The sequence below is a fragment of the Enoplosus armatus genome, chromosome 11, assembly GCF_043641665.1.
Source record: "Enoplosus armatus isolate fEnoArm2 chromosome 11, fEnoArm2.hap1, whole genome shotgun sequence".
In the NCBI taxonomy this organism is placed as follows: domain Eukaryota; kingdom Metazoa; phylum Chordata; class Actinopteri; order Centrarchiformes; family Enoplosidae; genus Enoplosus; species Enoplosus armatus.
The window spans coordinates 11,680,958-11,704,588 of NC_092190.1; the positions used below are offsets into that span (position 1 = coordinate 11,680,958).

General features: G+C 39.3%; 1 protein-coding gene across 1 annotated transcript in view; it reads left to right on the forward strand.

Moving 5' to 3' along the window:
• LOC139292279 (glypican-6-like) overlaps positions 1-21,051 on the forward strand; it is a 74,931-nt gene extending 53,880 nt beyond the window's left edge. Inside the window, exons 7-9 of the mRNA XM_070914554.1 lie at positions 18,328-18,464; positions 19,601-19,776; positions 20,846-21,051. Of these exons, the coding sequence (XP_070770655.1) occupies positions 18,328-18,464; positions 19,601-19,776; positions 20,846-21,051 (519 nt within the window). The remainder of the gene's footprint in view (positions 1-18,327; positions 18,465-19,600; positions 19,777-20,845) is intronic.
• Positions 21,052-23,631: the final 2,580 nt, after the last annotated feature.

A 23,631-nucleotide genomic window follows, 5' to 3' on the forward strand; every position in this document is an offset into this window, starting at 1 on the left:
GACCTCTATAATGGCCACTGTGGTGTATTATGACATCAAAGTATCAGCTGTTAAATGTGGCATTTTACAGTCGAGTCTCTAACACCACAGGGATTGTTGAACACATGCCACGGTGTCCTCAGCTAGTGAGGATTCCTCTCTGGAGATCCAACATGAAACTTTGTCAACCACCATATCTATTCCAGACACATCCCAGTCCAAGACCCTCATTGCTATAGCTAATAAAGTCAACTCCTCAAGGAAGCCAACCAATCAGCTAGTGACCTGTTCCGTCAGAGCTGGCAGAGGAGGGACCTGTGAAGAGTTGGTGGGGGAGTGTTGCAGCCAGCATCTGCTCTAATGGTACAGTGAAGTGGGGGCTCCAGACTGCTCATGAATAACTGAGCAATTAGCCTGCTTGGAGAATCTCACAAGATGGAGCTCAGTGACAGGAGCTTATTTTTATCATACAATAACTAGACCACTACCTGAGCAGAAAAAAACATTATCAACGTCCGTGTGCCTGAGGAATCTATGGTGATCGTAGTGACCACAGGAGGCTGCAAATCGTGACATTTCTGTAATGTGCTGGGGGTTTGTTTGGTTCATGGAAAAAAAAAAAGAAAATGCTTGATTTGTCTTTTGGCTTGGTTCCGGCTCACGTTCATCGTTTCAGCCGCAGTCAGGTGTGGGCAGAAAATCAAACGTCCACTTGGCCACTAATTCCCAAGGGGAATATCTGGCTCTTTAGCTACTAAATGCTCCACTATGTTCACCAGCTAGTCATTAACTTTGTCTGCCTGGTGTTTGATGCTGAGCAGGTAGTGTCCAGTGGGTTTATTAGAGCTTTTTCACTGAAAACAGCTGCCTGCTGCGTCTGCAAAACTCTCTTTCAGCAGTGAGAATGAACTAAAACAGTAAAGCTGTGGGCCTTAAAACCAAAACAATGAGCTGAAACATGCTATAAAGCTCAGTAGAGCTGAGAGGAACTGCAGAATCAGGTGATAAGTCTCTGGTTCATGACTACAAAGGACCCCTTCCACATACAAGTCAATAAAAATATTGTTTATCGCTACTTTACTACATATTTGGCTGTTGACCTCAGCTGATACAGCATGTAGCAATCTGTACTGTTGATATCACCAAACTAAAGAGCAGCATCTGTAAACATGAGAAGATTAACCTCACTGAGCTCAGACCACTTGATGAAATAATTAGCTCAGGGGGCATCCTGCTGGTTGAGTGGTTAAGACGCAACCGCAACATTCTGGGTTCGATTATCACCCCCCACTCATCACCTCCTCTCTCTCTCCCTGTGTTTACCGTCTCTCTATCCCTTTGTAATATCAAATAAAGGAAGATCTATGTGACAAAAAGAGAGCATGTGTCATGTCAGATGGCCTTTATAGTCCCAGCCACCACATGACATAAACCCATTTCCTATAAATAACACCATGCTTACAGCAAATACTGTATTTATTGTAAGTCTATAACAGCTGTCCACCTGTGCAGCCTGTTTAATACAACTTAAAGGTTTAATTTAAACAATTTCTTAGCACTTTTGCCAGTCAAAACAGTTCAGACACTGATGAATGTGTTATATGAGTACTACAACAGTAGCATTAAACTGTTTAGTCTCATAATTGAAAATTCGCTATATGCTGAGTGCGTATGTAGAACAGTTTTTGATTGCGGTAAGTGCGTATTAGTCAGCATTTAGCATTCTCAGCTAAAGATAGTCAAATTTATATTCAGACAGTGAAACATAACTTTCATCATTGTGGAAATGTTGTACTTTAATGGTGGCAGTGGTTTGGTCAGCTAACATTTAATTATGTTGGTTGAGGTCACATGTTTTAGATACCACACACATCGGCTGTGAAGTAACTCCTGCAGCTGTCAAACATCTAACAGGATAACATCGGTTGTTAACATATAATAAGCAAGCAAATGCATGAGCTGCTGAGGTATAGCCTTACATGTATACATTTCTTTCTTGTGAAACGTTTGATGTGTTTCTATTGAGGTCCAGTTGACATCACTGTCTCTAACAGCCACTATACTGGGAGGAAGAAAATAGGCTATTCTCGGTCTTGCAGCATATAGATGCATCACTACTGACTGCTGAGGTAGCTAGTTAACATGAGACACCTTTGCAGTAATTATTTAAAAATAATGGCTTAAAATTTAAGTTAACTTAAAATTTAACTTAAGTTATCTGCTGTCATAAGAGACAAAAGAAGCATTTAAATTTGTTAGAAGGTGCAGTCAATGAGTCAGGAAACATAGCCCACTGAACTAAGTAGTCAGTTAAGGTTTATTGAACACAAGACAGTCTGCCTCATCACTGGTCCTTGAATAACTGCGGCTATGCCAAAATTATGTTTTGCCACATGATTTTTTGTTGTAATTCTTGGCCTCTTTAGCCATGCTATGGTCAAATAAAGCCTGCACCAGGATGTGATCTTCTCTGTGATTGCATTAAGGAACAGAGGTGGTGTTGAATCATCAGTATCCACTCATTATATTTACGATTTAACATTTATTTTTTCTCTTATCTGGTTGCTAGATGCAAGTATTTCCTGTTGATGTGGCTGAGGTTGTATGAGGATACATGCTATTATTTGTTTGATAAAGAGTGGCGGTAGGCAACACATGTATTTCCCCTCACGTTAAGTTGCATCTCTTCTTTAGAGCTACGGTGAGAAAGGTGGTCAGTGGGTGGCTTTTATGAAAAGCAATGTATTAGCCTTTGTTATTTATGAACCCAGTTCTTGGGTCTATTCTTAAATATGCCAAGGCTGTGGTACCTCATTAGGTTGCTAGTAATCTTTTGGAAAAGGTCACCATGAAGATAGACGTGTCAGTCTGCAACAGTTTGACCACAGCTCTAGATTGTCTTCTCATATCCAAAGGTTCAAATGCAGGTTTTAACCAATAGCAGCTCTTCGGAGGCCTGGTACACCTGAGAAATATCACAAAATACTGTAAAGGATAGTGACTTTGTTTTTACCTGAAACTTTCTGTCTGTATGTCTTAATTAAAACTGCTGCCTGTTATTTATTGTTTCATGCCTGTGCTAGGAATAAGCATAAAGGTGTTAGTCTCATCTAGCAGCTGCCTCACGCCATTATTAGTGTGGCGGCATTTATGTGTTTATCTTGCGACAGGGACATGACTGGGTTCCCTGCAAGAGGATCTTTGTTTTCCTACACACTGTCCTCGTTTACGTTCTGGCGCAGGATAATTACCCCTGACAGTGACACTGCTCAGCCTTGTGAAAGTTGACAATAGTTTAAAGTGTCCTTTGATAAGAACTTCTTGTCTGAATTTACAGCTAAAGTTGTGAGTCAAAGAATGTGCAAAGGGATGGCAGGGAGTGCGTTCTGCGTTCATTTCTTCTGTTGCCTATAGAGAAGCCTGGAGGAGCGGGCCCACCTCCAGCTCAATGAGCCATGACTGTTTAATTGCCTGACATTCTGTCAGAGCACACACCCTCAAAGCTCGGAGAGAAATGGAGATTTGAAAGTCCAAAGAGGGGATAAAGGCACAACAGACTGTCAGGCACAGAGGCGCATTATAGATAAGAGGTGGAGCTTTTAATTTGACATTTGTAACAAGTTTGGTGCAGTTAAATTTGGTGTAGTTTTATTGGTCCTTTTTGTCTCCCTTGTGTAATACACGGTTCACATTTTATCAGTGTGGCACTATAAACAATAAGAGCAAGACACAAACAAGACTAGACTGTAGAAAAAGCCTGTAGGGAACAATATTTGTCAAAAGTGAATCCTTTGATCCATAACTTTATGTCCAAAAATAGTGTTGGACCCTCTTTTTACGTAGCTTTCAGAAGACACATCTTATATATTTATTCTTAACTGATCAAGACATCACCAGCAACTAGAATGTTGTTCATGTACATGCTCGTCCCTGATTACTAATAAATGAAACCCAAGTCATCAATGGCCAGCTCCAAGATGCTTGATGAATTCAGAAAGTTCTCTTCATTAACGGTACATCAGGTCATTTATGTTCAGGTCTGAGACTCTTTGAGTTTTTACATTATTTCACTGAAAAATACTAACATTTCTGGAATGTTTAAAAGGCCAAGTTTGATTTTGACTGTTTTTTACCACTTTGAATTTGTTTTTGTTTACTGCTACAAGACGGCACTGTTCTCAGTTCATGTCAAACAAGATCTTCTTTTAACAAGTACTTTCCAGAAAATGCTCCCAGTCATAGAAGAGACAAAACAGGAGAAAATACAATTGAAGTTCTGATTAATGATTAAGTCCTTTTTTGCATTACAAATGTTTTTTATAGAATGTGATTTTCACCAAAATGTTTTTTGTGCACACAAATATGATGATCCAGTACACATCAAATGGAGAAGCTATAATTGTAAACAAATTACAGCTCCCCTTTCATCTGTGCAGATATAATTTACTCCTGCCGTTCTCCTTTCTCCGACTCTCCTCACCCTGTCAGATGTTTTTTTTGTGCTCCTAGATAAAGTAAACATTTTTGAAAACCAAAGTCAACAATACACAGTGGCTATCCAGCATGCATTCAGGCATACACCCCAAGGTTAGTCTAAACTTGCCACAGCAATTCCCAACTCCTGCTCATAACATAAAAACACTTTACAAACTATTGTAGAAAATACTCCTCATGGAAACTGCTAGACACTCACAGTGGTTTCCAAATTGGGCTCGCAAAATAAATATGAGGGGTCACATGAGGATTAACAAGATAAACAGGAAATTGTGTGGGTTTTTTTTCTAGGTTTTGTCTAGCCTTTTCGTATTTCTCTTGAAATACTGCATAGTTACTTATCCAGGCCTCTGGTAATTATTCAAATAAAACAAAATGAAAATCTGCTCACTCTTTTTTGAAACTGGAATTTGATTGGTCAAACTAGTTGTGATGTCATTATTTCATGCTCGTACTTAAACTCAGGTTTAAGGTGAGCACAGAGAAGCCCTTCATCTTTAGCAGATGAATGTGAAAACAAACAGCTTTCTAGTGCCAAACTCTGCACATACATCATTATGCACAGTGAAGGTCAAACATCCAAGTGAGCAAAACATATTTTTGAGTGTAGTAGGGAAAATAACCCAAATCCACCTCTCTTACTATGACATTAGATCAAGTACTGTTTGTTGTGTGTTAGATCCTCAGGTCTGCTATATGGCTAATCGTGCCAATGTGCATTTCAGGGAATTGGGAGACATTCAAGTTCGAAAGAGACAATCACTCTTGTCCTCTTGGCTAGCCCTCTCAGTAAGAAAAGGTGGCAGCACGGTGGATCGATGCTTAGAATTGCTGCCTCACAGCAAGAAAGTTTTGCACTTGAATGTTAGTTTTCCCCATGTTTGCTTTTTTCTTTTTTCTTTTTCATTTCAGTTCATGCCATGCAGGTCAATAAACTGCTGTTAGGTGTGACTGCGTGATTGTCTGTCTATGTTTGTTAGCATTGTGAGAGACCAGTGATCTGCAAAGGGTTTTTCCTTGCTTTTAGCCAGTACATGGCCTCCAGCCTTCCATGACTCTGATTAGGAGTGTATGAAGAGTGTGATTGAGTGAATAAAAGGTGCAAAAAGGTAGTTTTTCAGCTAGGTGGTGGTGATCTGACTGGATTGCTCAGAACAGTCTATCACTCTACCTTTTCTATGTATGATATGTGAGAGAAACTGTGATCACTTTTATTCTCTTATGCTCACTTTCATGTTGGGATAAATGATTCATTCATACAGTTAGTATATGGATAATACTTTTAATATAACATTCAGTAAAGCTGAATATTCATGCACACAATCTTTTTTCTCTCTCTCATTCTTTGCCATGCTCAGTAGGAAACACTGAGTAAAACATCCGTGTGTGGTTTGTGAAGTCAGTTGACAGGGGAAAAAAAAAAGCACAACCACTCCTTTCCCCAAATCTTGACCCTGGCATTATATTTCCGCAGTCCAGGAACATGTCAAGCCGCTGAAACATTCTTGTTTTGGATACAGCTTAATGGAAGTCAAGTGGGCCTATCCACAGCTTCGTTCTCTCTGAGTTGTTGTATGTACTGAGTCTTGCCCAAGCCATGCAATTATGTAGATTCCACAGATTCCAACATAACTCGTGCTTTTTCGAAGACCACACAAAAATAAATAGTCCAGAAGTGCATATGTGGCATGATAGTTTAGAGAATTGTTTGACTGTAAAATTAAACAATTCCCTCAGTGAGGGGTGGCACTCTAGCGTAAATATTTGACTGCTGTAATATGATAAACCTAACAAATTCTAAATATACCTGTAAATGTAAATCATAAAAACCCCTTCAGCACCACCAGACAGGTTTAGTCTGACTAGTTTTGTGTGTAGCCTAGACACTTTTTAATGATTTTTTTTACCAGAGAAATGTGGCGAACAATCAGTAGTGACTGCATGATGGGTATTATGGAAGGTCAATAACCTCTCTTACATTCAAAATTCATAATGAGTTGTATTTTAAAAATGAAAGACCAAAACATGAAGAGCTAACCAAAGCAGACATGATGTCAAGGCTCCATTTTCTCAGTCAAACAGCTGTGTTTACTGTTGGTGAAATGAGAGAGAAAGTAACTTCTATTTCTAAGCATGACACTCAAAAAAGCTGTGGCATTACACCACATTCAGATATTCTATATTTCACAATAGGCAAACGGCTAAAGGCAAGGTTTGTTCCCACACAGCAGTGATAGGACTGTATGTTCTCTTTTTCAAGCGTTCACATTAGCGTGTCAACAGAGCCGACGTGCAGAAGCATGATCTACTTATATCTACTGACTCAGTGTCCATCACCCACAGGTCTTTAAAGATACATTTTGAAGCTTGATGTTAGGTTTACTGCTCGTGGCCAGTTTGGGGAGTTTGGGTGGAGCTGATGTGGAATAGGGTTGAATGCCAGGAACTGAGATCTTGGGACTTCCCGGGATTTCTCGCAAAAATGTGCTCCTGTTTCCCGGGAAAAAATACTTGCGGGAACCCAGGATTTTTAGCATTTAGCGCATGTTTATGCACGTGACATTGTTAACTTTATTAATTATTTAAATCTTCCAACACGGTGATAGTCAGGATGCAGTGTTAATGTTCTCAGATCAGACAGACAAATCAGAGATCAGGGTGTTTTCTTTCATCTTAAGAGATAGTCTACTCTTAAACGAATTGATGTTCTGCTACCACATAAACTAACGAATATGGAAGAAAAGCATCATGGCAAGAAATCCCAGGAAAAGAGTGATATATTCCCGGAAAGTAATGATTTCAACATTATGGGAGATCCTTCTATCCAAAAGTGGGACGAACAAGTGGTAGCCATCGTGCCGACAACTGTGAACATGCAGCAAACACTCTTAATATCTTTTTAATTGACTTATTTTAACGCATTAGACTAATTGAAATTACTTGTTAGCTTCTTGTGGGAACGTTGGTTTTATTTCAGAGATGTTGGGACTCCCAGTAACTCCCACGAACTGCAGCTTAAAGCATTTCTGCCCCAGCTTCAGCATTCAGCCATGGTGCTAATCATAAACCTGCACATGTAAACACATCTTTAACTATTATGGAGTTTTGGACTATATTCTCTGAATGCTAATTATGTCAAGAGACAGTAATAACGTGTTGTTTAGGTCCCCCCCTCAGAGGAAGATCCTGCATTATTTATGATATCTGTTAATGAATGATCTGAATTCAGATTAGTGTTTGGTATGTACATGTCAGGCATGTCAATAAAATTACCCTTACTATTTACTGTTTAAATCAATCAAACATCTGCAATATTCTTGCTCTAAACTTATCATTATACTGTACATACATTATACATTATATTACATTACTTTTTACGTCACTAAATTTATTTAAATGTCCCTTTGCAGATTATCATTTTATGTACAAAATATATGATCAGTTTATAGAATATGATGCATTGCTGTAGATTAAATTACCCAATTTACCCAATATATAGAGTAAATATAATTAACTCCACCTCCACCAGCCTCAACATTAAAATGCTGCTTACATATTAATGAATCAGTACAAACCATCCAACAATATAATACTGACAGGGGCCATCCTGAAAACTTTTGTACTTTATTTATATTATAATTGCATTATATATTGCAGTATTGTTACTTTTGCTTAGTAAAAGTAAAGGATCTGAATACTTCATCCAAAACTGACCAGACCTACATCAAGTGTTTTATCCAGTCACATTATCCAGTGGCTAGACTGGCTAAAAATACAATATTTTATTCTTTTTCTTGCTGCCATTGTTTTCACATTCAGTGAATTCATTATCTGTAATGCACATGAATGTAGAGGAAATGATCAAAAAGATGCACAGGGAGGTGTGCATGTCAAATTCAGATGTGGAGAACTGCTTTTAATGGCTGCTCTCAAAAACAGCACCATTTCAGGTTTATGTCAAAATATACCATTCGACTGCACGCGTCAGTCGTCAGTTTGATCCCCAGACCGGCTTTAAGAATGGAGAACCCTGAAAGGCGACATACATCTCCCATTCTGTTAACTCGTAACGCTGTTGGCACCTATAACCCCCAGCTGCTTCAGTGGAGCTGCTCAGTGGCCAACAGATCAGACTGTCATTGTACCTGATAGCTTCCACTTGTCAACGTATGTAAAAGTAAAAATGTGGAGCAGGTTATTCCTTGAAAACAGCATTCAGCCTCATCAAATCTAAATAAAAGTTGTTGTTTTTTAAAAAAGGCGTGTGTAACCATGCAGATGAGTCTCTCTTGTGCACTAAGAGGCATATTGGTGACAACAAAGTGTGCCATCATGGATACTGTCGTTATTGGATGACCTTAAGTGGGTTTTGATATCGCACAGATTCCACAAATCACTGCATCCACCAAAGCAGATGAATTCCAGGATGAACACTTCAGGATCTGTATTAATTATTAACATAATAACAAAAAGCAGACTCAGTTGTGGCTTCGTGGTTCTCTGACTGCATGAGTGAAAAGTCTCAGAGAGAGAGGAGCTGTGTGTGCCGATGAATAGAAAGCAGAGCCCTCCCTCTTTACACAGCCATCACTTTGTGTCAGGTGGAAGGGCATAATTAAATAATGCGTCTGACGAACATGCAAGGAGACGTATCCCACAGCGACACATCTCAATCAGAGAACTGGGGTTACAGCCATGCAGTACGCCAAAGCTTTATGACTTCGGTTCTGTCGTGAGATGAAGACATCACGCGTGCTCTATTAAGCCAAAAGGTAATATATTAGAAATTATAAGAGTTAAAGAAGTAAAAAAAAAAAAAAAAGGAATAACAGTTCACCAGATAGATTTACTCTCTGACTTACTATCTCTGAGTATCTCAAAGCTGCGTGCTTTGCCTCTGTCCAGTGATGTATTAAGAGTAAAAAGGTTGAAGCTACAATGAACGCATCTCTCATCCTGTCGAGGATGAAACAACTGTTTGTTAAAAGCCTTGTAGTTGTGCAACAATCTTATATTCCTGACAGCAACTTGTACTTTTTCTAAAACATACATACAACATACAAAAAAGACAGAAAGTCAATGGATTTATTACGTTCCATTTTGTCATGTTTTTCTTTAAAATAATCACGATGATGAAAGACAAACGAACAAGCCAGAGCGTTTTTTCCCCTATCCCAGAACAATAATGGGTTGAGCCAGAAGTGTGGAAATTACTTCTGAATTGACACTCTCATGTGGATACAGGTAAGTAATCAATCTTAGGCACAGTAGGTTCTTACAACCTTCTAATTGATCACCTTTGATATTTTTGTAGTAACACCTGCCTCCTGGTTTCCAGCCTCACTGAAATTCATTGACATGTGCAAGTTATTTTAAGACCCAATGAATGTTTTTGCTGATCATTTACTCCTGATATTAAGATATGATGTGTATCTGTATGTAGTACCCAGATAAGAAAAAAAACAAGCTGTAAATGCATGCAAAATGCATTGCATGGAAGGTGAGCCAGACCACATCTTGAGGTATGTGATTTTATAATAATTTAGCTAAAATGGTTCAGTTTATACCTTTTTCATATCCATCATTTTCACCAAGAAAAATCAGCGATTTTATTCAAGTCCATGCATTGTCCCTTCTTTCTCTGCGATTAATGCTGGTGCCATAAAGGCTCTGCTACTTTTCATATCTGTCAATACATTAATGAGGCACATTGGCCCCATTACACTCTAGGCTGCCTGCCTCTCTGGGGAACAAGGGCAGCAGGGAGCGAGCAGGCCTGCCGATGATTGCTCTGTTCTCCACAGAGCATAGCTTCCCTTTAATCATCTCCCTTTTTCAAACTTTCCCTGTCGTAGCCTCGGGCGACTCACAAGCGCAAACTCACCAGTGTTTCATCAATATTCTGTCTTTTTTTTCCTCACTGTGGGATCATTGTGTGATAAATTTTGCTCACCATGATACGCCATATTGCCTAACTGTGTAGATACCAAGGGACTGAGCAAATGGTTTGAGGCAATATTATGTAAAATGGGCCACATTGGCGTTGTGTAAAATATGGACAAAAATACAATTTGCGAGAGGCCAGTTAAGGTTGGGCTCCAACAACACCTGAGCATTGACACATGACTAATGAAGCGTCATTTTCACAACTGTGTTGCCACAAATGTCCCTAAAATCACATGGGAGAGAGAGGGGGAACGTCATTTAAGATATTCGTTTTTTGGTTGCTTTTATGAAATTAATGTATTTTTTGGGGTTATTACTCAGTAGAGTAAACCTGATCAAATTATCCTAAAGAGACTGAAGTCGTTAGTTTGTAATTATGCGTCTCTTGTAACAACATAGCTATTTTTGGAACCAGCATTATTTTTTTCTTTTTTGTGTTTTTTTTTTCAAGGTACACAGAGATTTGCCGTCACATTAAATTAAAGGCATGATGAATTGCTTCTCCTACAGCAGCTATGAAGACTGTTGAAAGTTGAAAATAAAGTTATACCTCCAGGGTGTCACAGAAATGAGCGAGTAAATTCAGTCTTTCTCTCACTGAAGTATGGAATAAAAACTAAATTTCACAGCATAAGCAGACAGTATGGCAGCAAATCCAATATTATTATTACTTGTGCAATTACATTAACACACTGTACAGTATTTTTTAAGACAGCAGGTGTGTGTAGCACTGATATGTAATAAATATTCATTACTTTTGTTTATTGCCTCAGTATCTGCTTCCTGTCCTCAGTTTCTGTCAGATATACCATTAAGATGGATCTCATGGCATTTCCGCTACTGTTCAAAACCATAGCTGCAAAATCAAAACAAATGCAAAATAATAGCTAGTTTTGAATAACAATAGGATTTCACTTTGTGTCAAGTATCCATTCCCATGAAGCAGCATAATAACAGTCTCACAGTGCTATCACTGAAAGTGCTCTCACCAAGAGATATAAGAAAGATGCACACGCTGCCCCAGCTGAGGCTTTGTTGAGATCTGTGTTAAATCATTTTGGAGTATTCTGTTGTGGCAGATTTATGCTGGGGCATAATCAGTTGTAATCAAGGGAAACCGGGAGGGTGGCTTCAGCTCAGAGTTGAAAAAAGTACAATGGCCCCACAGAATGATGCTAAAAATGGTTTTATCATGAACACATGGCGTGTAGCCCGTCAGCGGAGGACAGAAACCACCGCTGCGCTGTCATATCAAACCACTTTTTAGTTTGCAAGTGGTTGTGCTGTTTTCTAACCATGATTTGCTTTGGTGTACCATTCCCATGTGTGTGAGTACTGCAAGACAAACAGCTGGGCGATGTCTTTCTAGTCTCATCTATTGTGGAGTCACGGAGGGGAAACATATTTGCTTTGGCCCTCTGTTGATGGATATTGATTGGATGAAAACAGCCCACATCTATATGCACTCTGGTAGTTACCTGCTCTGAGCAACACGGCCAGTCACCTTTGAGGTGAATGCTTCCAGACAAGGACAAAAAGAGACCTGACAAAGGGGCAACAGCCGCTACTCAAAACATTATCACAGAGGTCATTTACTTGGTATGCTTTGGGCGAGCCAATATTATTTCTACTCTACTGATTTTTTAATGTGCTAAAAATGCTTTGGAGCCAGATGGCAGGTCTTGGTTGAGAGAATCTGCTGTTTATGGGTAGACCAGAACCAACGAGGAGGGCTTTATGACGTGTTAGACACAAGATTAAATAGCTGTGTCCAGGGACATACACCCACAGGGCCTCAGCACCCTGATACTCGACACTGTGGCAGTTGATCTGTTGGCTACATTACCACATAGTGCAGCACCGTGTATTAGTTTTTAGGATTGGCTCAGTCAACAATATAACTTGATCAAGAATGTGATGAAGAGGCAGAGTTATTCTTACTGCGGCCTTCCTCCTTGTGAGAAACTTTTCGGTCTGTCCTCAAAGTGGTCACTGGTCAGGGAGAGACTTATGGCATGGCCAAGGTCTCGGTATGAGCCGAACCGACTCCCTGACCTCTGTAATTGAGATGCAGGAAGAAAACTGCATTCGTATCAAATGAAAAACTATTTTAACGCAGACAGGAGGAGCAGTTGCCAGGGAAAATAAGTTGATCGAGGAGTTGTCTGCCCCTTGTGGTTTAGTGGCGAGACCTGCTGCCGAGTCTATGATTAGACTGAACATGCACTAATTTAGCTCAGACTTGCAGCAGAGGGATATGCTCTAAGACATCCCCAGATAGTTGCTCGAAAAAGGACTAACTGTTAATTTAACAAGATTGAGGTGTTTTAACTAGCGTGAAACAGAACATCTGACAAGCAGTTTTTTGTTTCTGTGAGGGAGAGAAACTGAGACACTGAGCACTGTAGGTCAGCTTTGACACTTTGCCGTGAGCGTGATGTGTTTTGAGAGTAAAAGTTAGAGAGATAGCCTGGCCACATACTTCTTTTTTTTTTTTTATTATTGAAAGGCAGATAGCACATCCGGGCATCGTCCCACGGCCTGATAAGAGCTTAGCCCCCTGACATTGTGCTGTTGCCAGGACTGCAGCTTCAAAGCCAGTGACACGTCAGCTTTTGATCTGAGGATAGGCAAGGGCATCTGAAAACCACTGGTCAAAGTACAGTTCACTCACATTTCTGCACACAGCTCACATCCTGGTAACGTGCGCACTCAGCTGCATGCACACAAAAACAAGACGGATGATAGATATTGTAAGAAATACTCATATCTGTAAACACACAGACTTAAAGCCCGCTAACACCATTATCTCATTGACTCATCCTAGAAATAATTATTCTCTGTAAACAATTCCTCATGTTTGTCCATTAAAGCTAGCCAATTATCTTCTTACAGTGAGTAAACATTGTACTGTACATCCAGTATGTTTAGGTGGATTTTATTTGTGGTGAAAAAAAAAAGGGATGAGGTTATGTTTGGATCATGGCACGCTAAGCTGTGTGAGCTGTAATACATTACAGGCCACTTTTCAGTGCTGTTTACTGCCAAATGGATCTTCTGTATTAGTTTAGCTGTAAACTTCCTGTTTTCCTGTCCCTGAAGAGACAGAATGAGCAGGAACAGAGAGAGAAGAAAATTATAGATGGTTGATTAGATTATATCTAGGATTAAATTCATATTTACAGCTAATTTTCATTGTGGTACTCGAGATATTTAAAATGAAAACATTGAGAAAAGGAGGAAAAGGACAGATGCTGTGCAGAGACGACTGACGATGCACTGTTATATCACAGCTGAGAGAGAGACCAGGGGCTTTATTCACAAAGCTCCTTAGAATAAGAGTCTGATCACAGGTCAGCTAGCCATGAAACTTTCACTTAGAACTGTGGTAACAGAGAGAAAAACCAAAGAGAGAACAGACCAGAGTCATAGCGAAGGGGCAGAGAGAGAAAGAGAGAAACGCAATGAAGTAATATATGGTTCATGACAGGAAGCAGGGAGACAGAGGGCGAAAAGAGGAAAAATATGGCTGAGGAGGAAAAGAGAGAGCGGGCAAAACTACACCTTGCTGCAGCTTTTCATCCTCAAGGTTTCAACTGATGCTTAATCATTATATCAAATTATTTCTCTCCTTGTTTTAGCTAAACGCAAGCAGTTTTAAAGTATGAGTCTGGTGACATTTTGTATTTTTGGCATAGTTCCATGAAAAGACCACAACCAGCATTGAATTGATCCCTTAAATGTCTATGCAGCCAAAGCCTGATAAGGCTTACAATATTCCTCTGTCCCACAGAGCTCCATTGTTGTCCAGAAACTCTTAAAAACACATCATTGAGTCGCGGTGTTGCACTGTGTGACATGTTCCTTCATTACAATAAACACGGCCACTGTAATTCATTTTGAGTCAATCACACAAACACCGTCCTGATGCCATAAATACTCACTAGGGCACCATATGTGTATTAATCCGCTGTTGAAAATAGTCCCCAACAAAAGCACTATGTACTCCTGTTTGAGTAACATTTGCTAAAAACTACAGTGCCCAGCTGGTTTAGAAAACTACTGAGCCTTTTTTAACAATGCAACTATAAATGTGTGATTTACATCTTCAGTAGGAACCAATGAGTCCCACAGATGGGGTCAGGAAGTCTGAAAGAAAGTATTTTAAGGGAGACTGAAGCAGTGTAGTTTTTTGGTTGACTTTAAGACCACTAGACTTATCCTTTAAATGTTTTTTTTTTGTTCAGTATATTATGCAAAGTGTGAGACAAATATTTAGATTGTCCTGCTGAGCCACTGAAACCAGAAACGTTTACTTACATTTGCAATGTTTGTAATCCCTAACGTGAACATCCAGCAATGCTACTGTAATATACATTAAATGAATACAAACTTAATAAAACTTAAGTAGTAAATACAATTACTTTGACTTTCTAAATTCTAAAGAGTTTTCTCTTACTGTTCTTTCTTAAAACGTCTCTAGGCATGCATTTTCACAAAATTATAGGGAACGTTATATATCAAGCCTTTAAGAAACATAGAATATAGATGATGTGATGCATAAAACAGAAAGAGAGCAAGGCCATCCCAGTAGGATGAGCCCTCCTCGTGAAGACCTTGGCAAAGTAGAAAATATATTCAGTTCTTCTCTGTTCTTTGTTTTAGTGCAACACAGTATGAGATAGAAACTGATTCAACATTAAACTGTGGCCTCACAAACATTTGACAATGCAATTACAGTGTAATTACAAGATTTTGCAGGAAGAGAAAAACATATGAATAGAAAGAAATCAGGTTATATAACAGAAAAAGGCCAAACCCAAACAGGTATTTATTCCTGCAACACTTTAAAGCCCCTATCTACCATTCATAAACTATATATAAATATTTAATAAAAGGTTCATAACACACTATAATTTAGTTATAAGCAGATTTACGTGATTATTATTACATTTTTCAACAGCTATAACTTGGGCACCCATAAGTGGAGGCTGGTGTATAAACATAATGAATGACAAATAGTAAACCACCATTGTAATATAAATATGTCTTCATAGGAGAAGTTATAATTGTTGATCAGTAGTGTACATTTAATGTCCTACATTATAAACCACTTATTAAATGTTTGTATACTGCTTATAAATGCTAAATAGGGGGACTTAAAGTGTTTTTCAGATCGTCTAATGGGCTTTTAAATGGTTTGTTTAGCTTAAGAAATTTGACCGTTTTTAATAACCTATAAAGAAACGAAATCCTTCAGTTCATCAGAAAAATTCATAATTTAGAGATACATGTTTTTTATTGGACGACAAGCACGCTCATGTGCTTTGTGTGAGTGGCAATATTTCTGCGTGTGGGGGTAAAAGAAGACAAAATCCTTCATTCATCTGTATCATGTTTAAAACATGATTCTATGTCAGTGGAAGAGTGCAGTCAGTGAGAAACATCTGTACAGTTAATGCATATAGAAGAGCTGCCAGTCTTCTCCCCGCACTTCCAATACCTTGCGATGAGTATGTTGACAATGTTTTGTTTAAGTTCATAAAGGCCTGTGAAGGGAAAAAAATGTTAATATAAATGATCACGGCTTGCACATCCAGTGAGTAAATGCTTCTATCAACTGCCTTGTCAGCCACTATTACAGAACCATAGGTATCACATGCTAATAACACCTTAAAATGTCAACAGGAATTTAAATAGCTATCACACAACGTGATTATAGTCATCTGTTAGGATGTCACTGAAAACAAATGCAATGTACATTCTGATGATATGGGAGGCGAGCGGGGAGGTGTTTGGTCTATGATCTTCATTGTGGTTTTTAATGAGAATATCAGCCCTGTCAGTTATAGGCAGCTGATTCTAATGAGGTTCGCTGCGCCGCACGGACTTCCTCTCTCCTTCCTCACATACCATCACCATACTGGAATGATAATGTAAATGTGTTTATACTGTGGATTTCTGTGTACGGAAGTCCTCGTACATTCACCTGTTTCCATTGCATGTATTGTCTCTATATTAGACCACATGGAGATTTGTGTGAGCATGAAGTTGGATGTGAAGGAAACATTATTAGGAAAATAAATGTGTTTACTCACTTTCATTTCCTCTCAGTATTTTCTTGCAGGTTGCCTTCATATACCCACTTTTCTCAAAGACATAGTGCCATCTAGTGTTCACTGCAGACAGTTGCATGCCAGGGCTGCTCGTTGCAGTCGTATCATTTATTCATGGGCAATGCGCAATGAAGTGAGAGCCAGACTTTTCCCAGAGGCATATTTATTATTGTGCGAAAAAGGCTCAACCTTTCCTCTTCTTTTTAAACTTTTTCGCATGAGACATTTGAGCTATTTTAGGTTCATAGAGTGCTTTTATTTTGTTCCCAGTGGATTTCTGTCTGTTTTCTGTCTCAAGAGGGAGTTTTATATAACTGCTAAGAATATGTGTTTGTTGTGGATTGTTAAGATAGGAAACATTTCACATTCAGTCACTCTGTTAAATGGATATATGGCAAACTACTGCTCTATGTGTCAAAATTGCACTTTAGAGAATATTGTGAAGTGTCATAATCATTAATATCATCTCAGCCCATTAAAGAAGTTGTTGATGTTAATCTTTTTCCAGCTACATGACACATGGCAGTACCACATGTAGTGGAGATGCTAATTAAATATTTGCATTACTAAAACGTGAGTCATTCACACTTTAATTCGCAGTTTTTACAGGCCTGGTTTTGCAAGCGGATGCTGAGAAAAACTGTGAATCTCTCACTTGTTAAACTAAACTTAATGTGTGAGGTTTAGTCAAACATTGCCAGTCAATCTCCTGCATTGAGTGCAGCCTTGACCCTCTGGGCAGTATCAAAGCTGCTGAAGTGCTTTGGCATCAGTGTGACAGGATTAACACATCAAAAGCAGAGTCGGGGCCTACAGCAGCGTCACAAAGTCAGTACAGCACCTTTCATGTTCTGCTCAGGTTCACTACAATTTCACGTAAGCCAACAGCAAGTCAGACGGAAAAAGATAATGGGGCCAACCTGCTGCTATCAGGCTTTCCCTCAGCTTCAGTGAAATATGTCAAATTCTGTGTTTGATGAAAGATTGGAGTTCAACAAGCTCAAGTCAGGAAACGATATCTGACTGTGTCACATGGCCGGGATGCAAAGGAGCATTTAAGTCTGACATTGAAGCTGAAATTATTGCTGCAAGCCTGCATGGTCTCACTTTTCATGATGCAAACATTCGATAGTCAACATGGAAGGGAAATTAAACCCAAATCATTTTTTGGGAGTCGGAGAGTTAAGATGTCTCAGGGTTAAATCCAAAGATTTATAATCCCTTTGATGAGATGTGGTAATAAGGGAAGGTGGGGCAGTTTTATAATGAGTTGACAAATTAGATGTATCATGAGAGTTTTAAAAAGACTAAAGCTCAGTTGGGACGTACAGTAGTTAACCGTTTTTCATATATATCAGAAACTTCAAGGATATCTTTCGGTGTCTGTATTTTCTCTTCAATGCTTTTACAAGGATATATGGTAATTAGCAATATTGTTGTAAGGCTTCGAGGGCTACAGCATAAATAAAGGAAGGGGGGTGTGTGGGAGGGTTGTCATCAACTTTTGAAAGAAAAGGAATTGGTCACACTCTCTGCTATCTTTCGTACTTCATTTTCTTGCACGGCAGAAATAATGTCTTGTTAGAGGTTACACATGTGCATTAATGTTTCACTTTTAGATCATATTTAGTGCCCATATTTCCTGTATGTATATTTATACAGTATACATGTGTGTATATACAGCATGTATCATTTTCAGCTGCAACTCTGAGGCTGCAACTGCTTTGGACCATGACTTGATTTGTTTATACGTTTTGTTTCTCCCATGTTAACAACCCCTGTCTTTGCTTAGGTGGTTGACATAAAAGAGAAACTGAAACTGTCAAAGAAATTTTGGTCCAACCTGCCGGAGGCAATGTGCGTGGAGGACAGAGTGACCGCTGGAAATGCCAGCGATGAGGAGTGCTGGAATGGACACACCAAGGGCAGGTAAGTGAGCCGGGGGCTAACGCAGGCTAATACAAAAGGTTACTGAGAAGTCCAAAGTCTGTTCAACTCGACTAATGTTAATCAGTCTAATCCTAGAATTAAGGACCAGATTATTTGCTTTGACTGATTTAAACTCAGCTGTGCAAGAGCTTGGCATACTTTGACTGAGATTCGTCAACTAAACAAACTCTTAAATATTCCAGAGTTGATCATTCGGCTCTGGATTCACCATTTTATTATATAGTATAATTTGCGTTGATGCTTTTTTTTGCGTTATTCTATGGAATTGTGTTTTCATTCATTTTTTTAAAATGTGCAACCAGCATGGTGCGTCCCTGCTAATCTGATTTAATTTTCAAGGAAAATATTTGCACGAGCGCTACAAATGCCCACAGCCTCGGCTGAGGTCACAGTTAATTGATTTGTGCTGCTTTTATTCATAACATCAACTGCATGATCAAAAGATGTTCAGCATTCACATTTTAGATCATTTGAATAACCCTTAAAGCTAATCATTTATTGCTATTAGATGTGGAAGCTGTGCTGCTATTTTCTGTGACCAAAAAAGAAAAGAATATCACCACTGAAATCAGCCAAGGACGTCAGATGTTAACCTCTTCTGAGACTTCAGAGGTGTACATTATCCAGAGTGACCTGAGTTTATGGGAAACAAATGCTGTTGTGTGGGACGATTTGTGGAATGCCCTCACATGATGGCCTGCTGCTTATTTATCAAACAGGCATGCAGGCAGCTGACATGTTTTCCCTGGAGAAATATCTCACAAGTATGTCAGAACGTTGCCCGACATGATTAGGTCAAATTTTGCCAACACTGTTATAACCTCAAAGAGCTGTTTTCGAGTGCTGTATGAGAATTAGACCCTTAGCTTAAAACAGCAAAACACTTGTGCATTCAGTCCACCCCCAGCCTTTCTCTGGTCTTTCTCATCGCCACAGGGCGTCTGATTATTATAAATTCTTTGCATGTTAGAGAGTTCAGCGTCTATAATAAGTTTGTCTACTGACTTTTTTAATTCACTAATGAGCACTCATTGGAGTCCTTGTCCTTTCAACAAGCACCATGTCAAAAAAAATACATGGGGTTTATTTTGTATGTTGTATTTTTAACCTAAAAGGTACTTCCCTGAAGTTCAAAGGGATGGACTGACCAACCAGGTGAATAACCCGGAGGTGACGGTGGACATCACCCGCCCGGACACCATCATCCGCCAACAGATCATGGCTCTGAGGGTGATGACCAACAAGTTGAAAAATGCCTACAACGGCAATGACATCTACTTTCAAGACTCGAGTAAGCAGTTGGCCACTTTTCCCCTGCACACACACACACACACACACACACACACGTGACAACATGCAACTTTTTTTTCTTAAGGCATGAAATGTCTTGGCCTCCCTGCCCTGGTTGGTCAAGCTCATGCCCCAACTTGTCACTCATCTTGAAAAGCTGTCTACTTAACACTACCTAACATTGAGGCAGAGGTAATCAGCATCAGTAAAGCTACAAGAGGCACTGAGGGAGCAAATAACTAACACAGGCGGTGGGCAATAAAACATTTTTTAAAAACAATGCCAAGAGTACCAGTCTTCATGTGAACCTGTGATGAAGACAGTTATGGAGGCAGCACATTGGGTGTACAATGGTCTCCTTCATTCAGATTCACTCCAAAAAAAACAAACCATCACGGAAAAAAGGATTTGGTCCAACAGTCATATTGAGATTTACAGAGAGTAAAGAGACACAGACTGCTATTGTATGTGGTATTTTATTGTTAAACCTCCATTAACTGATATGTTAGCCACTTGTGGGCAGTGGAAACAAGCTGTAAACAAACCACTGACTTACTGTATTGTATATGGTGAGCTTGTTAGCAAACAGTGGCTTATTTACAAATACAGCAGAGCAGTATTAGCATTCATGTGGAATCTGTGTCCACTTGGTGAATGCAAGTCCAATATTGGCTCTCCTTTTAGCTCTGTTTTGGGTCGCCACTTTTCCTGCCTGCCTCTTGGTGCTGTGCAGGTAGTGTACAGTGGGTTTATCAGAGCTGTGTCTCAAAACAACACTGATGAGAGCGGTGAGAGTGAACCACAACAGATAAGTTGCTCCACAGAGCTGAAGAGAACTGCAGCCTGGGGTGATAATTCTCTGTGGGTTCACCACTGTGAACGACTCCTTTCACATGTTGCCATTTGATCCACAATTAATTAAAAGAAAGTTAATTGTAGCAGCTGTAGCTATAATGTGGAAAGTTGGATATTGTAGCTTTAAAGCAACAGTTTTGGATTTTAAAATCTGATTTCATTGTTGACTGATGTGATGTGCTCAGTCTGGCTTGTGTTTTGTTATGGTGTTGCAGGCGATGAAGGCAGTGGCTCAGGCAGTGGCAGCGGCTGCACAGAGGTCTGCCCCACAGAAATGGAAGGTGCTGCCACTGAACCCCCAGTGGTGGAAGCCGACCGGAGAGGGCCTGTGGATGACTCCGCCCCGCTCCGTGCACCCTCTGTAGCCCTGCCAACCATGCTGTCCCTCTCAGCCCTGGCACTCCACCGACAATGGAGATAATGCTGGAGGAACCGGCTAAACATGGACAGCAGGGTTTTTTTTTTTCCTTTTTTGCAGTTTTTGTATTCAGGCAGATTGGAGCTACAGTCGAGCAGACAGTATTCAGGCTGCCAGCCTCAAGGCTAGAGGAGTCTGCTCTGAAAAAGCGAGCAGTCATGCATCGTGATTTCCCACGTTCCCAAAGATCGTGCAGTGCCATCCTTACACTTGATATTTTGTGGCATCACTTCACCACCTAACACTGATGCCGACCCAACAAACTCTGCTTCAGAGATTTCTTGCACATATGGCAGGTATTAATGTAGGTCTCCATGTGGAAAAATATAACACGCACTTTGATTGTTTTGATTTTTTTAAATGCAAAAATTGTTTGTGTGTTGGAAAATGTTGAGAATGCAGTATTTGATGCACCTAAAAGAGGCACAATAAGTTTAATATATGTTTAACATTATAACGTTTGAAACAAATACAAAGGATAATGATCTAATGACAGAAAATTCAGGAACATGTGTTTTCCACCTAAAATTTTAATTAAATCCTTGTTCCATTGTCATTACATCATGTGCCAATTATTGATTTTTTGATGAGAAGCGATTGAATATTCATCAAAGTTGTCATAAATCCGAGTTTGTTTTTAGATCAGATGCAGCCACTGAATCATGTTGCTTCATCTAATGTTTCACAGTAATTTCAACCATGACGTTTGGCTGACGAGAGTAGGTCAAGTGTTTCACGGGTTGGTCCTGGATCTGCTCTGCTCTTAGCTCTCCACTGAAACTGCTCAACAGCCGCCTTGTGCTAAAACTCAAATTGTGTTAAAAGGGATAAGATGGACATTTTTATATACTCATTCGCCTTGCAACAAATTTATTATCTGCAAAATATTCTCATATCGTGCTGGTTTCTCAGGCTTTGCTTCAGGAGTAGAAGGCCTGGACAGAATTAATAATTACTGACAGAGAAGGTGCCAGCCATATACAGTAATGCCAACATAGTGATGCTGGTTCTGTAGTGTTGTGGGGTGCATGTCCTGGTTGACTACACAAATTCTAATCCTCACTAATATATAATGATTGACTGATAATATATTTCAGATTCTTTATAATGTATGTCTTCATTAAGTGACCCGGTGTGTTTCCATCAAACCACTTTATAGCATCAGTGACCTGCATGCAAAGCCACTCAATAAATGAAAGATATTTAAAACGTTCTTTAACTTACTCTGCTGACATTATAAAGCCGTATAAAGGAAGTCCTACACACTAATGGAAAACCGTCACCTTGTTCTTTGTATGTGTAAATGGACGTTGCAGCATTAAAGGCACACCCATTCAATACAGAATCACCATCACCGAAGGAAGTGTTGTGCTGCTGTAGTCTTTATATTCATTTACGGTCTCTGGGGGCTGTGAAGTTTTCTTCTACATTCTCAGAATAGTTTACAAGTATTCCCATAAATATTAAAAATTGTTAGAAGTTCCAGGACTTCTGGATTTGCATATACAGGACAGGAACAACAGGAACAAAAAAAAGTGTTTGCCACTTTTGCATATTTGATTAAATAGCTGAAGCTCATCCTGTAACTGCTTTCACAGTTTGGATACAATGGTCAATTAAAATGTGCATGTAAGTGTTTAAAAGACTACAAAACTGAAATACTATCAGGCAGTATTAAAAAGTCAAGTTAAATGTTGCTATTTCTGAAAATGTATTACCACAGTTACGTAAAAGGTGAGGAAGTAGCAAACAGCACACAGTGGTTACTGGAAATGCAAAGAAAGGGTCCCTAAATTTATCTGTAAAGGTTGAATGGTTATGTCTGCAGCACAGACAGGCTTGAAGCCGACCACAGTCACCTGTGAAATGAGAATCTGTGGAGACTGGACAGGGCTGAATGCTTCAGTGAAGCTCCTCAGTAGAGCATACTTACAGAGAATGTGAGAGGCCTGGCACTGCTGAGGGGGGCGGACAAAACCAGCCTGTATGCACGTCCACTGTTCTCTGAGAGCCCGTCAGCTCCATAACCAGCAGGCCAGCTAAGCTTACATATCCAAGGAATTAGCCAGTGTTATGCCCTTAGCAGTGTATCAATGAATATTTGTTGAGCTTTACATTATTGCATTTACATCAGCATTTGCATCCACATTGCAGGAACAAAAATATAGAGAAAATATGTCATTTAAAAGGATTCTTTATTATTAATATTGATCTTACAGGATGCCCTTTTTATGTTTTGTATCATTGAACTTTTAATGGTAATATTTTTGCAATAAAATATTGAAAATGGATGTCTGTTCAGACAAATTATCTAAAAAATAGAATTAGCAGGAAATTGCTGTAAGTCAACATTTTTTACAATCAATGCATTTGCTGTATGAAGTCAAATCCTAATGAGGTCAAGTTGATTTGGAGTTTGAATCTGATTTCAAACTAAGAGAGAACTAGATGAGCAAATATGCCTTATTGTTTTTCAATGCAATTAAGACGATTGCATTTGTGTTTTGTTACTGTTCTTGAGAATAAATATTTATTAAAAAACATTCCAATAGATTCGTATTTGTGGTGACTCATAAAGAAACA